Genomic DNA, 19562 nt, shown 5'->3' on the forward strand with positions numbered 1-19562 from the left:
AGGAAATGCGAGCATGACCATATTGAACAGCTCAGCCAGAGTCTCTCTCAATGAGGAGAAAGGAGGTTTTGCAGGGAGCTCTCCTGCATCACACAACTTCCCCCTGCCCAACAAGGCTAATGAAAAGGAGGGGTGATGGAAATGGGTGTGGCTGCATCTCCTGCAGCCTAGGGAAGCATGGCGAATCAGTCCCAATGGTTCGAGCACTTGCCTAGGGCTTCAGAGCTGGGTTTAATTCCCTTCTCTGCCCCAGCCTTTTTGTGTGACCTTAGGCAACTCACTTAGTCTCTCAGTGCCTGAGTTCCCCATCTGTAAATGGGGATAACCGTACAGCCCTACCTCACAGGGGTGTTGAGAAGTTAAATACCTGAGAGTTTAAAGCGCTCAGATTTAATAATTTTATTAAGATGCTGTTGAAGTAAAAAGAAAACGGTACAGAGTTTAAGCATAGAAGTTTCTGGTTGTCAGGGAATAAGGTACAGATTATCAAGGGGTGTGAAATTCGGTTTAGGAACGAGTTGCGGAAGGAATACATAATCTGCAATCTCCCTGATTGGGGGTAAAAGGTTAACGGGTCAAAGTACAGACATTGAGATATGGGGGTATGTTCATATGATGGCTATGTTCAGGTGTGGAGTATAATGAGTGGATACAATGATGAGGATGCATTTACCCTCATTTGGTGGGATTTAATGTACTACTAGAGTGATGGGGGCCAGATGAGTATCTTAAGTATAGCCAGAGGCCTGTGCTCCTCCCTGGGGGTCGGGGGGGGGAGCATTTTGCTCTAGTTGCAGGCAAAGCGAAGGTGGGTGCCTGCAGCCACTGTGAAGGGAGCTTGGAGGTCAGCAAGGGGTAGGAATGTGGGTGGGAACTTGGGAGAATCACTTAGCCCTTCTAGACTCCAGTTGATGTTGCTATAGTATCTACTTCACAGTGAGGATCCATAATGTGCTTAAAATCCCCCCTGCTGACATGTGCAATATAGTGAAAGTTCGACAAGACGCATGGAAGAGGTCTGCTGGATTCCAGGCACAGCTGGACCTTCAAACAAAAAGCCAACACACATATTGTGTTGCAACTTTAACCATCCTCAGCTGAACAAAAGCAAGGAGAGCTGGAGGTAAGCCAGATTCTAGCTTAGCTCCGCTGTATCTGAATAATGCAGCCGTTGATTGATTTTCTGTGCAACGACTGCTGGACACCCCCGAGGGAGTTAATGCATGTGAGCCAATTTCATCCCAGCCTGGTGACTCTGACCCAGTGTTTCTGCCTTAGTTCAGAATGTCCTGGCTTTCCTAGATGAGTCGATGCAGTCTATTTCAGCTACTCATATAGTTCCCTTTACCATAATGTCTGCCTTACACTCTTAAGTATTTTTCAGGAAAGCATTGTATCCCAATTTACAGGTGGGGCACTGAGACACAGAGAGGCTAAGTGACTTGCCTAAGGTCTCACACAGTGACAGAGCAGGGACTTGAAAGCCTATGTCCCACGTACTAGACTCCTGCCCTAACTGCTGGACCATCTGTCTTCTTCAGAGAACTGCCTTTATAATTCCCCCATGGGATTCATAGGAGGTTGGTGTCCACCTCCAGTTGGAGATCTGGCCCCCTTTACAGCATTGACATACTTTGTCATTGTTGCTTGTACAGTGTAAACAATTTTACCACGCAGGGGATTCTGCTTTATATTAGGCTGGTGTTCACTTCACCAGCGTCTTGCTACTGGGGAGACTTTCAAAGGAACAGGTAGGAGCTAGGGACCCATCTGCCCCTGACTTGCAATAGGAGTTGGGCTGCTTTGACAATCACCCCCCACCATTTATTATTTATGTATATTACAGTAACGTGCTCCCCCCCCCCCCCAGGATGTGCTGGGTGCTGTACAAACACTTATTTAAAAAACAGCCTCTGCCCCAAAGAACTTGCCATCTAGGTTACAAGCAGATGAAACCCAGGGCTGAGGGGAAGATGGGGGATGCTCATGAAGCTTCATCTGCCTAGTATTAAAAGGGTGATGTGTGCAGAGTTAGGGGGAAGCAAAATACGCCCCCCCACCCGAGGCTGCAGCCCAATCAGTTCATAGGTTTGATCTGTGAACGTAGCCTCTGTCCCACTAGCGTGGGAGCCGTGGCGCTGCCGGATCCACTGAATATTATAGCGTGAGCACCTTGGGGCAGGGACTGGGTGATGGTGGTGATGCTAAACAAAAAGCTGTTCCCCTGTATCCCACCAGGGCTGACATGGAGCCCACTCGAAAAGAGATCACCTGTCCAAATGCCCCACCCACTGCCTCCTTCCTGGTGGAGGCCAAAGTTGGGAGGTAAATGGCTTGTGAGGATCTTGCCTGAATCTCTCATCCCAGGGTAGACATCACCCTTAAATTGAATGAGAAATATGGATAGCGAGCTGGGAAAACAACTGGTCCAGGACCTGGCTTGTCTTCCCAGATGCACAAGGAACTCTTCCGCATGCGTGAGTGGGGACAAGTGATCTCCTATGGCTTCGTGTCTGCTGGGAGCCTGGCTGCATCGCTGGGAGAGCTTTCTGTGGGATTTCATTTCTTCTCAGTGGAAATGTTTTCTGACCTTGCTCCAGCTGGCTTTGGCATCTCGTTGAAATCCAGGCTGCAACACCAGGGCTTTTCTTTCTTTCTGCTTGGTTACTGTATATCAAAGGAAGTGTAAACACTTGGCACTCCAGAGCCTGAGCAAAGCCATTTTACTGAGGAGTTTGGTTTTTGGACACTCGCTTTCTGGGTTGCCAGACTGAGGGATTTGCTGATGTCTCAGGGCGGCTTCATCCATGGGGGCTTGTGGCAGGGCCAATTTTGCAAACTCATTACTGAGCCTGTTAATGGGAAATTAATGGAAATCCTCATGATATCATGCACTAAAGCAGGGATCGGCAACCTTTGGCACGCGGCCCACCAGGGTAAGCCCCCTGGCGGACCGGAACAGTTTGTTTACCTGCCGTGTCTGCAGGTTCGGCTGATCGCGGCTCCCAGTGGCTGCGGTTCACTGTTCCAGGCCAATGGGGGCTGCGGGAAGTGGCAGCCAGCACATCCCACGGCCCGCGCCGCTTCCTGCAGCCCCCATTGACCTGGAATGGCAAACCGCAGCCAGTGGGAGCCGCGATCAGTCGAACCTGCAGACGCGGCAGGTACACAAACCGTCCCGGCCCGCCAGGGGGCTTACCCTGGCGGGCCGCGGGCCAAAAGTTGCCGATCCCTGCACTAAGGGCTGATTCTGCCCCCCTCTGCTCATGGTGAGTTGTGCCATACTCTGCCTAGAGCCAGCAGAATTCAGCCAGGGTGGGTTTGCACAATTACACCCGAAGAAGGATCTCGTCATGCTTCCCAGCTGAGCAGCCACATGCACCTAGGGGACAGCATATCTGAAAGGGCACTGCCAGCCTTTTTGGCCCCGTCCCATTATGCAGCTTCATTAAAGGATAACATTGCGGTGATGTTACAGCCAAGGTGGGAGTAGCGACTGCATTCTACCCTGCAATCGCAGGGTGAGAGAGCAGCTGGAATAGACATGTCGCTAGACTATGGGAGTAGTGAAGCCGCGGCAAGTTGAGCTGTACAAGCCTGCCAGGAATCCTGGCTAATTACTTGCAGGGCTAGCCTGTGCTGAAGCACATGCTGCCTGCCACAGCTTCGCTGCTCTGCTGCCTGCCACAGCTCGAATAAAGCTAGCTTGGGTGTGACCACTCAAACTGCAGTCGCACGGAGTGATTGTAATGTAGACATACCCTATGCACAGCTGGCTCTGGGTCAAGCTCTTAGAACCAAACTCCCCCATTTGAATTTAGAGCGATCTAGATTATATGTATTGTAGCACCTAAGAGCCCCTGTCATGCAGCAGGACCCCATTGTGCTAGGTGTTGTACCAACACAAAGCAAAAAAGACAGGCCGTATATCTTGAGCTGATGTATATTTAGTTCATTCTAAATGCCTAGTTTTGGCTGGAAGATTTCCCAGCTGCATGTAACAAACTTGGAGGAGAGGGGGTTGGAATTACCGGTTGTGCACAAAATGTTTTGTCTGTTCCTGGCATTAATTGTTGTCAGTTGAAACCTATTAATCTAGAGGGGGTTATATCTTTGGTACATGCAGCTAGAGATCGCAATGGGCACATGTTATAAACTGGACAAATAAATAAGCTCCCTGCTGATCATCTTCCTATTTTGTCTCAGCATTGATTTTCTCCCACTGAAAATCTAAATGCAGCGTGCCTTCCAGCCTAACAAAAGGTACATTGGATCCCAAAATCACCAGGCCAGCCACTCTGACAGTTTCCACAGTATGCATCCGATGAAGTGAGCTGTAGCTCACGAAAGCTCATGCTCAAATAAATTGGTTAGTCTCTAAGGTGCCACAAGTCCTCCTTTCCTTTTTGCGAATACAGACTAACACGGCTGTTACTCTGAAACCTGTCATAAAGGGACATTGTCACACTACAAATCATGGGTCTGATTTTCATAGGTTGGCCCTACCCAACTTTAGTGGAGCTTGGAGGTGCTCATCACTTCTGAAACAGAGTTAGATATTCTCCTAAATTCCCTTTTTGTGATTGCTGCTACTGACTTTTATTATTCATAATAATGGCACCTGCCACCTTTGCATCCAATCGCTTCTGTAAGGGAAGGGCCGGGAGTTCATAGCCAAGGCCTGTAGCTCTTACCCTGGTGCTCATCCACACAAAAACACTTGCGCCACTGAGAGGTGATTGATTTCTCTTTGGCCATGAGAGGGCGCTGCCATTCAAAGTCACAAAGCAGATCTGTTACAAACGCAGCTCTCTAGAGAATAGCTTGGGATGCAGGAGGAGGAGAGCTCGCAACATTGCTTGCACTGGTATTGATACCACCCCATTCCTGTGAACAGATGGGAGCCGAGGAAGGCGGGCGGTAGCCAACACGTAACTTGTATGCAGGATGATATGCCTACCTAACACCTGCAGCCAGTGTGTGTTGCACATTGTAGGGAGAGTGGTCACTTTGGATAAGCTATTACCAGCAGGAGAGTGAGTTTGTGTGTGTGGTTTTTGGAAAAAGGGGGGGGAGGGAGAAAACCTGGATTTGTGCTGGAAATGGCCCACCTTGATTATCATACACATTGTAAAGAGAGGTTTCAGAGTAACAGCCGTGTTAGTCTGTATTCGCAAAAAGAAAAGGAGGACTTGTGGCACCTTAGAGACTGGCCAATTTGTTTGGGCATGGGCTTTCATGAGCTGCAGCTCACTTCATCTGATGAGGTGAGCTGTGGCTCACGAGGGCTTGTGCTCAGGTGGATTGGTTGGTCTCTAGGGTGCCACAAGTACTCCTTTTCTTATTGTAAAGAGAGTGGTCACTTTGGATGGGCTATTACCAGCAGGAGAGTGAGTTTGTGTGGGGGGCTGGCGGGGGTGAGAAAACCTGGATTTATGCTGGAAATGGCCCAACTTGATTATCATACACATTGTAAGGAGAGTGATCACTTTAGATAAGCTATTACCAGCAGGAGAGTGGGGTGGGTGGAGGTAGTGTTTCATGGTCTCTGTGTATATATAAAGTCTGCTGCAGTTTCCACAGTATGCATCCGATGAAGTGAGCTGTAGCTCACGAAAGCTTATGCTCAAATAAATTGGTTAGTCTCTAAGGTGCCACAAGTACTCCTTTTCTTTGTGTGTTGTAACTTCACCTTTGGAACCCAGCACTGGTGTCATGGTTGTGATGAAGTTCTATGTACGAATTGGATTCTAGTGCTAGGATCCAACTCCTCCACGTGTGAGTGTCCCCAGGTGCCCTTAAGGAAGTGGATGTCTCCCATGTTACTGCCATTTATTATGGATTTTTTGCCATTTTAAAAATCCTGGTGCTCCTACTGTTCGTAAATCCAAGTACTAGACTCTTGCCTAGGGATTTCGCCGTTGATGCACATCTGTTTAGACGTATCCAATCATTGAGTGCTCTGCTGGGGTTTCCAACAAGGGGACAATACAGACCCAAAACTTACACACTGGCAAACAGTGCTATATAAATGACAAATCCTCAGATGGTGCCAATCAGCATAACCCCAGCTGGCCTGTCGTTTTTTAAAAAAACAACTTCACTATAAGTAGCGGATTCCTAGAAACAGGATTTGCATTCCAGTTCAGTTAAACAATGCAGCACTTTCATTCTACACCAGTCTAACCAGTAAAGCAGGGGTGGATGGGGCCCCTCACCCCAAAAAGGAAGGGGTGGGAGTGAGGAACTAGTTGATGTTTTTCTGTAGCCATGTAGCTTTGATGAAAAATGAATTTTTTCACAGAATTTTTTCCCCCAGTTTGCCAGTGAATGCTTTTACAGGTTTTGAAAAGCAGGTTTCAAAAATCAGCATTTATTAGAGGTTTGACTTTTATCAACCAAAAAATGTTCAATGTGAAAACAAAAAAGCTGCAATTTTTTTCAGTATTTCCCAGGAAAAAATAATTGGTGTTTTTCAGCTAGCTCTGTCGTTCCTGGTTTTCTGAACGCTCCCAAAGTCTGGGCAAGTTCAGAGCTGGGGTTTTGACCTGGGCCCACCTCTAGTTAGAACGGAGTGTCCCCATGTCCGAGTTCGCTCTAAGCAGCTTCCACTCCACCTCCAGGAGGTTACGTGTCCAAAGGACAGGCCTGGATTGTCTTGCATTTCTGAATATCTCTGAGTCTATGATTCGTGCTCATTTGCCCCCTGCTATCCCTTCCCTGGCTCTGTAACAGAGAGCATAACTGAGCCCCCTGGTCTATCGGCGGCAGTTTCATTCCACTTTTTTTAAAAAATGCCTAACGTTTTTGGCCGTTGGAAAGAAAACCAATTGGAACGGCTTTTCTTTTAAAAAGCAAACTCTGCCCAGTTCCATATAGGGTCTGGCTGACACGCCATAGCCCAGGAATGCTGACTCGAACACAGTGCAGCTGATTCGCCAGCTGACTCCCCTGTGAGCTCTTTCCGCCCACTCCAGTTCCCAGCTGGAGACTGAAAGCAAAACACCCCCAGCCACAGCCCCTGAACATAGACCTGATTCTGTGAAACAAGCCCAAGTGGAGGCATCTCCGCTCCAGTGAGGATCATGACCCTGGGTGTTGATCTTTCTCTCCCTTATTCATGGATTTAGATGGAGTCAATCTTGTTCTGAACTGGTGTCAGTGATTAGAAAATCAGTTCCTCCATCTAGGTGCCTCTGGCTTCCCTGTGGATCCTCTTCCACCTAACGATTAGGTGATCTGGTGGGTCTGACTGGCTGTTCTCAGATGGACAAGAGAAGAACATAAGAGCTGCGTTATTGGGTCAGACTAATGGTCTATCTAGCCCAGGTCTATCTGTACCAAACAGAGCAATATTGGAAAGATCCACCTCGTCTTCCCCTCCTATCTTCTGGTAGTCAGAGGTTGAGGTTCAGCCCAAGCATGGGGTTACATCCCTGATTATCTTGGCTCATAGCCATTGATGGACCTGTCTTCCATGAACTTATCTAGTTCTTCTTTGAACCCATTTATACTTTTGGCTAGCACAACATCCCATGGCTATGGGTTCCACAGGTTAATTGTGTGTTGCGTGAAAAAGTATTCCCTCTTGTTTCCCCAGCTCCAGGTTTTGTACAGGTTTTCCTGATACTCAGTCTAAACACCCCACTTTGTTAGTTTCACCCCCATTACAATCCCTAGGTATTGACCCAGCAGTTCCTCCCCACCCTTGGTGGTGGCACCCTTCAAATTAGACTGTTCTCAAGCCCTTCCTTTAGCAGTCACTTAGACAAGCTATTTTATCTTTTAATCTTTCCTCCTACATTGGTCCCTCCAGCCCTGTGCTCATTTTTCTCGCTCTTTTCCAAGCAGTGTCCAATTTCTCAGTATCTTTGGCAAAGGAACTGCATCTCCTTAGGTGTTTGGACAGCACCTAACACAGTGGGGACTGCAATCCTGAGTAGGGCTCCTGGGCACTAACACAGCACAGGCAATCCATAGTGACATGGAATAAAACAGGGGCTCAGGTGTGGCCATGTCAGAGCTGATCAGGGAGGGACCATCGTCTGCCTGCTCCAGGATGTGATGCTTGCCAGCGCATAACCGGAAATCCAGGGATCTTTTACTGTATGGCACATCTAGTTCACTGCTATCCAACTACGGTACCTATGTGGGCCTCACTACAATAGTATCTGAGCACCTCACAGTCTCTAATGTAGAACACCTCTGAGAAATAGGGAACTGCTATTTTCCCCATTTAACAGATGTGGAACTGAGGCTCACGGAGACTAAGTGACTTGCCCAGGATCACACAGGAAGTCTGTGGCAGAGAAGAGACTTGAATACAGGTCACCCAAATCCTAGGCTAGTTCCCAGGACCACACCTCCTCACAATCTCCCTTAGTTTGGTCTCCCTCAACATCTGTGCTTTCCTAGTTTCTCCTTCCCACTGAGTCAAGGCTTATCACCCTTTTTTCTCCTGTCTGACCAGTGTTCCCGGAGCTCAGTCCTTTGTTACTAAGTTATATATCAGGGGTTAGCCCTTGATCCATTGACTTCAGTGGGCTTTGGATCCGACTCTTAGGATCAGGCTCTGAGCATTGTTTTAGCTATACTGCTGTGATGTAGACATGCACAGTGACAGAAGGGGTTTTTTCATCACAATCCACCCTCTCGAGAGACAGTAGCTAGGCTGACAGAAGAATTCTTCCGTCGACCTAGCTGAGTCTACACTAGGGGCTAGGTCGACCTAACAATGTTGTGTAGGACGTGAAATTTACACTGAGCAGTGTAGCTACATTGACCTAAATTTTAGGTGTAGAACCGGCCTTAGTGAAAGAAGCCTTGAGTTTCTCAGTTGCTTATTCTAAACAACATTGTGTGGGTTTTATGGAGAGAAAAGCACAGTCATTTGCACCAGTTAATCAGGACCTATCTAATAGGGATCTCTGCTTCCGTAGAGCATGTAAGGCCAGGAATCTATTCCCTATGCTGTATTTGGCTGGAGGGGACACTCGGTGCTCTAAGTGTCCGGTTTGAAACAGCGCAGCCCCTTCAAACCAGCTGGAGCAGTCAGTCCTTCATGCTTCTTCTAACTCTCCCAGGACAGAATGGGCCAGATCCTTAGCTGGTGTCAATCAGCATTGTTCCACTGAAGCCAAGGGAGCTATGCTGGCTTACACCAGCTGAGGAGCTGACCCAGCGTGTTTACTGTGTAGGTCTTTGAGATGACATCTTAAAAACAAAGTGTCTGTTTCCAGTTTTTCTAAGCTACTTGCCATCACCTCTGTCTTCTGTGGCCTTCTCCCATGCATGGCATGACCCCCAGCTCATCTGCAAAACCCTACCTGGTCCACACTTCAGTCCCTCTTAACAACCCACTTTTGCCTTGCCAGGCTATAGTGAACTGAGTTGACTTGTATGTAAATTGTCTATTGTTGATCCCTCTCCCCTTACCTTTGCTTTTCAGTCTGTCCTTAGGCTGTCAGCCCTTTAGACAGAGCCCATCCCTACTCCAGTGTTTGGAAAGTGCCTTGGACTTTGGGGTGCGGCCATCAATAAATAAGAATGGATATTAATGAGTCCAGGATACTCTGCGAAGTGTTCTGCTCTGGAGACCTTGGCCAACTTCTTCTTGTCCTCCAGATTATCCTCTTCCCGCCTGGCTGCTGCTCTCTACCCCAGAAGCAGCTGCATTCCAGTGCTGCTCTGTGTGTGTAACTTGTGAAGCACCTTGAATCCTGGAGTCTGAAAGGTGTTCAAAATGTGCTGCATTATTATTCAATAGGTGTTCCTGTGGATATTAAAAGGGGAGAAGCCTGGGGTCAGATGATCGGGATGTGAACAGGAAGTCCGAGGCACCTGTGTGGGTTTAATGCCTCTGAAAATAAAGTCAGAGGGGCCCAGTCCTCACTCAGAGGCTTTAGGCAGGCTGCTCCCATGAATAATGCTCAGCGGGTAAAGGCTGTATGTTTCTAAGACCTCTGGAGTCCGAAAAAAGTGGGTTTAGGAGGCAGCATCGCCTAGGGGCTAGCGCGCTGGGCGGCAACTCTGGCGACCTTGCGTCTGTTCCCAGCGCTGCCCCTGGCCTGCTGGGGCGAGCCTGGGGAAGTCACCGTCCCGCTCCGTGCCTCAGTTTCCCCCTCTGACAATCGTGACACTGACCTACTAGGTCAGTGAAGGGTGGGGGGTTGGGCAGGGTGGAGGAAGGGGTGGGTTGAATGCCGGAGGGCAGGGAGCCGGGGGAGGAGCTGGGGGGCGGTGAGGAGCCGAGCCCGGCCGGCCGAGAGCCAGCCCCGCGGGCAGGGACGGGTTAAGCGGGCGGGGGCGGTCGGCGCAGGCGCGGGCCCGGCGCTGCCGAAGTTGTCCGGGCTCCGGGCCGGGCGAAGTTTGCGGCGCTGGGCGGAGGCAGCGGCGGGCGGCCGGGCTGCTCGCTCCGCTCCGCTCCGCTCCGCTCCGGCCATGGCCTTCCGCCGGCGGGCCAAGAGCCACCCGCTCTTCAGCCAGGAGTTCCTGATCCACAACCACGCGGACATCGGCTTCTGCCTGGTGCTCTGCGTGCTCATCGCGCTCATGTTCGAGGTGAGAGCGGGGGGCCCCCTGCACCCCCCCGGGGACCCCCCTGCACCCCTGATTGCTGACCCCGGGGGCCCCCCTGATTGCTGACCCTGGGGACCCCCCTGCACCTCCCCCACGGGACCCCCTGCCCACTGACCCCGGGGACCCCCCCTGATCGCTGACCCCCTGCACCTCTCCTGGGGGACCCTCCTGCACCACTGACCCCGAGCACTCCCCTGCGCCTCGCCCGTGGGCCCCCCCCCCCCGCACCCCTCTCCACTGACCCTGGGGACCCCCCGCTGCACCCACCTTGAGAGACTCCTTGTGACCCTTCCCCAGGACTTTGCCCTGTGCACCCTGGGGGTGCTGCCCACTCCACTCTGGGACCCTGCTGTGCCCCTTCCTGCAGATCTGCCCCTTGCCCTCTCAGGATACTGCCTGCTGCACCCCCAAGGAACCCTACTGCACTCCTTCCTTGGGGGACCCCTCTGCAGCCCCCTACCATGGGACACTGCAGCCCTTCCTGGGGGTATTCTATGTGCCTCTCCAAGGGACCCTGATGCAGTCCCTCCACCCAGGGCATCCTTCCTTGGGACCCCAATGCACTGCACACCCTGGGGGTGGATCCGAATGTAACTCCTTCCCAGGGGATCCTACTCCAGCAGACCCTCTCCTTGTCAGTAGAAGCAAATTCCAACCTCCCACGGTGCACCCCTGGAGAGTGCACCTTTGCAATGCACCCCTTTGACGTGTGGGGGAGAAGACGACCCCCCTGTACCCTGCCTGGGGAGAGAGCCCCAGTGAATCTGCCTTTCAGCACTACCCACATTGCGCCCATCAGGAGGAGCGCAATGCACTAAGCCCCCCAGTCCCACTAACCTCCTTTTCCCAGCCCCTTTGTGGGTTAGTTTCCCTCCCCTACACTGCACTTCCTTCCCCCTTTCGTTCGCCAGGGATCCTTCCCACTCTTCCTGTCCTTTCCCATCCCCATACGCCACCATCCACCCCCGGATAACTTCATTTCCCCTTCATTTCCCCTCTTCCATACCCCCAGCTGCTTCTCCACTCTGTCCACACCCACAACTTCGACCTCCCCAGCTTCCAGTCTCCCCAGTACATCCTTCCCCCTCCCCAGTGCCTCCTTCTCCTGCTCCAGTTTGCAGTCTCCCCTTCCCCCCCAGCCCCTCTTAGGCCTGGACCAGTGCCCACCAGGAACAAGATTTCCCCCTGGCCTCTAGCTGCTGCCCTCCTTGAGTCTGGTTGAGTGTAGGTGGGGGTACTGGGGACACTGACTAGCTACTGCCAGGGATGGCCATGCTTGTGTGACCCCTGTCCATGGGGTCCATGAGATAGGCCGGGTAGCATCCTTCAGTCTCTGTGTTTGGGCATGGTGCAGGCGGCGTGTTGACCGTCTTGGGCTCCAACATTGTGGGGTGGAGGAAAAGGCTTTTGGGGTGAGGCTCTCCCTGTGCTAGAGCTCCGGGGATGGGGGACAGCTGGCTCTGGCCGGTGCTTTCCCCAGGGTTTGGGGATGAGCTGCCAGATGGCGTTGGTCTGTGCCCCAGAAGTTGGGGGAGTTGATGAGTGAGGGGAAGTTGGGTGTGGCCTGAGTTGAAGTGGAGCAGCTTTAAGGCAGGGGATGTGTTGTGATGGGGTCACAACCTTTTGAGGTTTGGCGGGAACCCCTGCAGTGTGCTGTCATGCTGTGGTTAGCAGGAGAGGTGGCAGGGCCCACAGCCGGGCCACCAGATGCTGCCATCCTGACAGCTCTCTCCCTAAGCAGGGCAGGCTAGGTGAGGTCATTCCTTGGCTGGGAGACCTCTGAGGAGCCCGAAGGTGCTGCTGGGAGTGGGGATGGCAATTCAGTGGAAGGCTAATGCTCAGCCTGATGCAATGCCCCTGTGCTGCTGGATAGCCCCATCTTTCAGGTGCACTGTGGCCGTGGGTTTGGATTGTTGGGCTTTGTCAAAGGGGCGCTATCAGATTTTAAATCTTTTTTTTTTTTAATCCCTTGTCTAGGTTACTTACCACTGATACCTTTGATTACCAAAATCAAAAGAACTTTAAAAATCCAGCCCACTTTTCACCATTTGTGTAGCTTGCTCTGAGTTTCCCGCAGCTGTCGTTACTTCTGTGTTTGTTTATAACCCCTTTTTCGCGCTGGATTCTTATGTGCCAGCACCTGGTTGCAATGGTTGGGGTGCAAACTCTGCAGGGGAATATGCAAACCCAGATCAAATGGAAGATTTTTTTTTAAAGAAATGGAAACATTTCAGTAAATAGGGTTCATTTAAAGAAGAAAAATAGCTTTACCTGCGGAGGGTGAGAGGCAGTGTTGTTGGAGGACGTCTGCCCCTTCCCTTTCCCCGGGAGCAGCTGCCCCTTTCCTTTGCCCATCAGCTAGGGTTGCCATCTCTGAGCTACAAAAAACTGGGACATTCGGGATGATCCTGAGCGCGTTGCACATGACCAGCTGGCCAGTTTTTGGAGCACACTGACCGAAGCCCAGGACAGCGATCTCAAACAGGGACAATCCTGGGAGAATCTGGCCAGGTGGCAACCCTACTATTGAGGTACTGGGGGTTAGGTGTCGGTGGGGGCAACTGGCCTACCATTTTCCACCACTTCCTTTTGTTCCCGCCTTCCCCAGCGTTGCCCCTTCCCTGGAGGGAGTCGTGATCCTGACCTTAGAGAAATGTCCTTCTGGAGGAGTGCAGTGCCCCCTCCCAGGCCACACTGTCCCCAGTGCCCCTTTCCCCATGCTTGGGGCATCTTCCCCTCCACCAACCCCTGAGCTCTCCAGGAGCCTTGTTCTCCCTCTTTCCAGAGACATCCCACAAGCCAGAGGTGCTCTCCTGCCTCCCTTCAGCCAGCCCCCACCAGAGAGAACCCAATGAAACCTTTCCCCCTCCCTAGACAGGAGTGTCCGCTCCTCCTGTGGGAGGGGGAGTTATTTATCTGCCCCTCCCCAGTACATTTGATAGAAATGGAGCCCCTGGTAGGGGGAGAGGAGCAGACCCTTGGCCTCTCCCAAGCCTGGCATCAGGGCTCTTCCTCCCTGTCAGTCTCTAGCCCGGAGAGCAGGCTCCTTGCAGCCCCAGTGCTTTGCACAGAAATGTCAGGAATGTGGAGCTTCCCCCCCCCCACCCCGCCCCTTCCCAGCTTTCTCCTCTCTTTCCTCTCCTCTTTCAGGGGAGGAGACAGGATAGGGAGGGGGCTGAGGATTCCTGCTGAACAACTCAGCCCTTCAGGCTTGCTCCATACGCGGAGTCTGGCCAGCCTGGCACCTCAGGGGCGTGCGTGCTTCTGCGGTCAGCATCTGAACATGTATGTCTGCTAGGACCGTGTCTCTCCCAGCCCCCCAGCCGAGTGCCACGTTTCAGGGCAAATGGAGATGAGATGGAAGGGGGGTGGGGGAGAACGCATCAGAGAAGGGGGAAACCCATTTCCTTAATTAAAAAAACAAAACAAAAAAAAGACAGTTTTTTCCCTCCCTTTCATTGCAATGCACTGAATGAACAAGTAGTTTTCAGTACCTAGAAATCTTAATGTCTTTAAAGGAAACATCTAAATTAGAGCCAGAAAGGCCAGCTGGCTGGGGTATAAATTCCCAAACCGCATGCAAATGCCACAGAGTTGGACACACCGGCTGCAAGTTTCATAGTTGTACTTTGAAAACAAAACAAAACAAGCAGCGACTTTGAGCTGGAGGGGGTTTTGTCTCCCACTAACTCAGCAGGCCGAGGGTTTCCCCTTGGTTGTTGCTGGTGGTCACTTTACCAAACTTTCCTTCTCTAAGGCTGTGTCTACGCTGGCACTTTTGTCCGTATAACTTTGCCAGTGTGGACAGTGCTATGTCTGCGGGAGACCATCTCCTGATGACATGGCTACTGCTGCTTGTTGGGGGTGGTTTAATTATGTCCACAGGAGAACTCTCCCCCGTCAGCATAGAGAGGCTACACAGGAGATCTTACAGCTGCATCGGTACATCTGTGCCGCTGTAAGCTCTCTAGTGTAGACGTGGCCTTAGCCTCAGGGCTGCGTGCGGAATAAGCTCATCTGGGCTCTCTTTAGAAAAAGCTGATTATGTTTTTGCACAGTTGGAAGATGTCGGCTTGACAGTCCTGGAGACAGGACTTGTCTGCATTGGTATTTTCATTAATCTCCCACCGTTGCAGCTGCACTAGTCAGAATCCTGGTGTAAACAGGGCATTGTTACCATCCAGACTTCAGAGGAAAATTGTTAGAAGAACCTAAATGATGCTTTTGAGAGAGGAGGGGGATGAGGTAATATCGGTCGTTGGACCAACTTCTGTTGGTGAGAGAGAGAAGCTTTTACGCTACACACAGCTCTTCTCCAGGTCTGGGAAAGGTTCTCTGAGCATCGCAGCTAAATACAAGCCGGAGCAGATTGTTTAGCATCAGTGGTTAGTGCACGTTCTGAGGAATCACTGTCGGTGAAGTAGCCCATTAATACATCTTCAGTCATAGGACAAAAAGCGGGGCTAGTGGGCTACAGAGTGTTGTAATAAGCCCTAAATCCAGTGTCTCTGTCAGATCCATGATTTTCAGTGGCTAGCAGCGTTATGAATTTAAGCTCCCAGGCTTGTCTTTGGAAAGTGTTGTGCAGGTTTTGTTCAAGGATGCGGCCTGATAGGGCAGCTGTAGCGTGATCGCGCTGTGAAAAGTATTCACCACAGCTGCTGGCGTGTTTGTCTTTTCTCGTTTTCCTGTGTGAGTTCATTCAACGTAGGTGCCTTTTGTAATTTTACTCCCTCATCTGGACCTGCACTGAGACAACACAGTAATAAAAACACCCATGTCCTCTCTACGGTGGAACTTCAACGGAGGAGAATGTTAGTGTAGGGACAGCCAAGGCAGAGTCAGTATTAGCCTAAATACTGTCCCTGCGAAGGGACAAAAATGTTTTTTGCTTTATTTTTTTTTTCTTTTTGATGTACAGAGAGAATTTGAAGTGTGGTTTGTGCTGGAAATGCTGGTCTTGTGTCCCCTGCTTTCTCCCCCACCCGCTAGAAGGCTCTGTGGATGTCTGGCAAACTCGTAAGATTAGGACATGTGCCGTACCGTGCAAATGAAACCTGCTTAAGTGGGAAGGGAAGAGAGGGTCACGTCCACCTTCGCCTGTCCCAGCGACCTCACACCCTCCTGATCTCCTTTCACTTCTTCTCTTCAGCTTCTCCCCTCTTACTGCTGCCTTTCATAGTACAAATATACGGTGGTCCCCACGCCCTTGGGCTATGTCTACACATGGCAGCGTGTAGTATACAGGCACTACTTGCGTATCTACGTGTCACAATGAAAGGCTCCAGCAACAGGGAGCTGCTGGGGCCTTTTCCCACAGCGGGAAAAGGCTCTGGCAGTGGGGTACGATCCTGAAAAGTAGCCGTGTAGACATGGGAGGCACGTGTAGGTAGATACGCTGGAAGTTCAAACGTGTAGGGCGTGCTGCTTACATAAGCCGTGTCTCGCCCGCTACGCTGCTATTTATAGCCCTTCTAGCTGGGGGTGCAGCATCTGTACTCCACACGCCCCCGGAAGTGTAGACGTACTTTTAGAAAGTCATTTCTTGGCCCCAGCTGCCTCTTACTCTCACGTCCTCACCTTTGTAGCCTTTGCGCCTGAACCCACTGAGTGCGCCGTGTACGGGCAGCACCTCGAGTTCCTGTCTTTCATTCTGGATCCCCTGGCTCGCCATGTCCCCCTGCAGCTACTGTCACAGAGGTTTCTAACGGCCTCTTCCTGGCCAGGGGGTCCTCAGACTTGGTCCATCCTCCTAAACTGCTGCTTTTGGCTGTGTCAGTCATACTCCCCCCTCTTGATGTCTTTTCCTCCCTTGGCTTTTGTTGTGGCTCTGTCCTCTCTTGGTTCTCCTCCGACCGCTCTGATCGGAGTCTCTTTTCATGGGTGCTTCTCCCCCCTTTCCACTCTGGTGAGATGCCTCAGGGCTCTGCCCTGGCCTCCCGCTCACTTTACAGCCTCTCCTTGTGAGATCTGATCCATGATCTTTGCTGGAATGACCTCTCTCTCCACTCCTTCCCTGCCTCCCTCACTCCTGCCCTGTGTCTCTGCCTATCTCTGACAATTCCAGCATGTCTTACCATCACTGTGCACTTAGCGTGGCTAAAGCTGAGCTGCTGATCTCTTTCCAAAACCTTCTTTATCCCTCCTCTCCTCCCCCTAGTCTTGATCATCATTGCTTGGACCCACATCCCAGGTATCCCCTTTGACTCCTTGTTTCCTTCCTCACCCCGCGCAGGCATGCTGTTTCCATGTCCTGCCACTTGCTGTTCCACGACACTTCTAAGATCCGCCCTGCGTCTGCTAGAGTTGGAGACTTTGCATGGTGGGTGAATCTTCACCAGGGATGGGTGAATGCAGTCCACAGGGGCTTTGAGCAGCCCGTTAGGCCTTCCTCAGGCTGGTGTGGCCTGTGGTGGAGATCAGAGAGCATCATCTGCAGAGCCCTTCTAGAGTGTAGTGGCCAAAGCTCAGATCAAAGCGGAGAGTCTCAAGCTCTCTCCTAGGCTGCAGCTCCCTCCTAACGTGGATAGACGCGAGACGCTGCCCTCAGCTGGTGAAAGGTTTGGCACTCCCGCTGACTGGCCATACAGACGTGGAGAGACTGAAGGAAATGGCAGAACCTGTCTCACAATAGACCATTTCCTGTAGGGAAGGATTTCTCTGGGCTCCCAGGCACTCTCCCGCAGGCTGTGAATGTGTGACTATGACTTAACCATTTCCTTCCAAATCTGCAGCTGGCACACTTCTGACCTAGACAGTCGCCATCGTGTGTTTGCGAGGGCCCGTGGCGTTGTCTGCTCACAGGTGGTGAGCTACTATCCAGCCACAGTCCTTGCTGCCCTACAGCTTGCTGTGTAGTTCTGTGCTGCTTAGGCCTTAGCTGGAGTATTGTGTCCAGTCATGGGCACCACATTCCAGGAAAGATGTGGACAAATTGAAGAAATGCCAGAGAACAGCAGCAAACATTATTAAAGGTCTAGAAACTATGACCTATGATGGAAGATTGAAAACATTTAGTATGTTTAGCATGGAGAAGAGAAGACTGGGGGAGGGGTACATAACAGGTTTCAAGTATGTAAAATGTGGTTATAAGGAGGAGGGAGAAAAATTGTTCTCCTTAACCTCTGAGAATAGGACAAGAAGCAATGGGCTTAAATTGAAGCAAGGGAGGTTTAGGTTGGACATTAGGGAAAAACTGCCTAACCGTCCGGGTGACTAAGCACTGGAACAAATTGCCAACGGAGGTTGTGGAATCTCCATCATTGGCAGTTTTTAAGAGCAGGTTAGACCAGTGGTTCTCAACCCATTTACCATTGTGGGCCGCATATGCAGCTCTCTGTGTTACGTGGGCCACATCCACACACTATATATATACTACCTGTGTGGCCCTGAGGATATCACATGGGCCACTGCTGCGTACTGATTGGGCCACAAGCGGCCCACGCCTCAGGTTGAGAACCACTGGGTTAGACAAACATCTGTCAGGAATGGCCGAGTTAAAACGTCGTCCAGCCTTGAGTGCAGGGGACTGGACTAGATGGCCTCTAGTCTAGCCTTCGAGTCCTACACTACTATGATTCTGTGAACATGGTGGCTAGTACAAGTCTGAACAGCTGTACAGCATTTCACACCCAAAGTACTGTGAATATCAACTTCTTAGGGCCTGACCCTGCAACCCCTCTTCATACACACAGCTTCTATTGACTTCAGTGGGAAATCCCTGTGCAGAGAGCGCTTTGTAACCAAGGCCTTGCCTTGGCCAGTCAGACTTGTGCCCTTTGTGGCCTGGTATCCTGTCATGGGCAGTGGGCAGTTGCCAAATGGCGAAGAAGGACAGTGCAGCAGTTAGAGCACTAGCCCTAGGAGTCGGGAGACCTGAGTACAAGTCTCTGCTCCACAACGAGGTTTGTGTAACTCACTTAGCCTCTCTGTGCCTCTTATCCCCATTTTAGGTGGGAAACATAGCACTTTCCCACCTCAAAGCGGTGTCGTGAGGATAAATACATTAAAGACTGAGGCACTCTGTGACAGGAGCCTTGTAAGTCCATGACTAGGCAGATGCCTTTGAAAGTAGCCTGGACACAGTGCTATACAATGTACTATGGGTAGAGCCTTCCCAAATTCGCAGTCCACTTTGGTAAATTTCATGTCATAGCATTTTAAGAATCTTGAATTTCATGGTTTCAGATATTTAAATCTTAAATTTCAGTGTTGTCACAAAGCATGAATATGTATTAAAAAATATAACCGCGTCAAGCCCTTAAGTCAGCATTTCTAAAACTGGGGGTCCCGACCCAAAAGGGGGCTCCGAGGCCATTGTGGCAGGGCTGCGGTATGGCCACCTTTACTTCTGCGGTACCTTCCGAGCTGGGCGGGCAGAGAGCGGCGGCTGCTGGCCGGGTGCCCAGCTCGGAAGGCAGAGCTGACCCAGCGGTGGTATAGAAGTAAGAATGCCATGGTGTGGTATTGCCACCCTTACTTCTGCGCTGTAGCCTGCAGCGATGCGGCCTTCTGAGGTGGGCGCCTGGCTAGCAGCTGCCACTTTCTGGCCGCCCAGTTGTGAAGGCGGCGCAGAAGAATGGGTTGGCAAGTATGGGTTGCCATATGGGCGGCGCAGAAGTATGGGTTGCCTGCCCCCCCTCCCAAAATCCGGATTACGTGGGAGAGACCAGTTTCATGGTCTGTGTCATGTTTTTCATGGCTGTGAATTCAGTAGGACCCTAACTATAGGGAACAGTCTTGTGTTGGCAGTGAGATGGCGCGTGTGATCTACTATAGGCTTCTCCATCTGTAGCTTCTAGGATGAAGGCTGATGTGATGAAAATATTTTTTTTGGATTGAACCCAGTTTCAGTCCCCTCTTAATTCAAGTTGGATCTGGTTCCTCTCCAGATCGATTGTGTGAAAGGTGTAGTTGGTGTGAGAGTGAGAAAGCAGTGCTGGATTTTCTACAGCTCCTGGCCTCTTTGGCAAGCAGTCTAAATA

At 51.1% G+C, this 19562-nt stretch overlaps 1 protein-coding gene across 1 annotated transcript in view; it reads left to right on the forward strand.

The window, feature by feature from the left end:
- Nucleotides 1-10391: 10391 nt before the first annotated feature.
- The window catches only part of TRAM2 (translocation associated membrane protein 2), a 55085-nt gene continuing 45914 nt past the window's right edge, over nucleotides 10392-19562 (forward strand). The window contains exon 1 of the mRNA XM_048845765.2: nucleotides 10392-10560. Coding sequence (XP_048701722.1) covers nucleotides 10441-10560 — 120 coding nt within the window. The 5' untranslated portion in view covers nucleotides 10392-10440. The remainder of the gene's footprint in view (nucleotides 10561-19562) is intronic.

Source organism: Caretta caretta, chromosome 3, assembly GCF_965140235.1.
Source record: "Caretta caretta isolate rCarCar2 chromosome 3, rCarCar1.hap1, whole genome shotgun sequence".
Classification (NCBI taxonomy): domain Eukaryota; kingdom Metazoa; phylum Chordata; order Testudines; family Cheloniidae; genus Caretta; species Caretta caretta.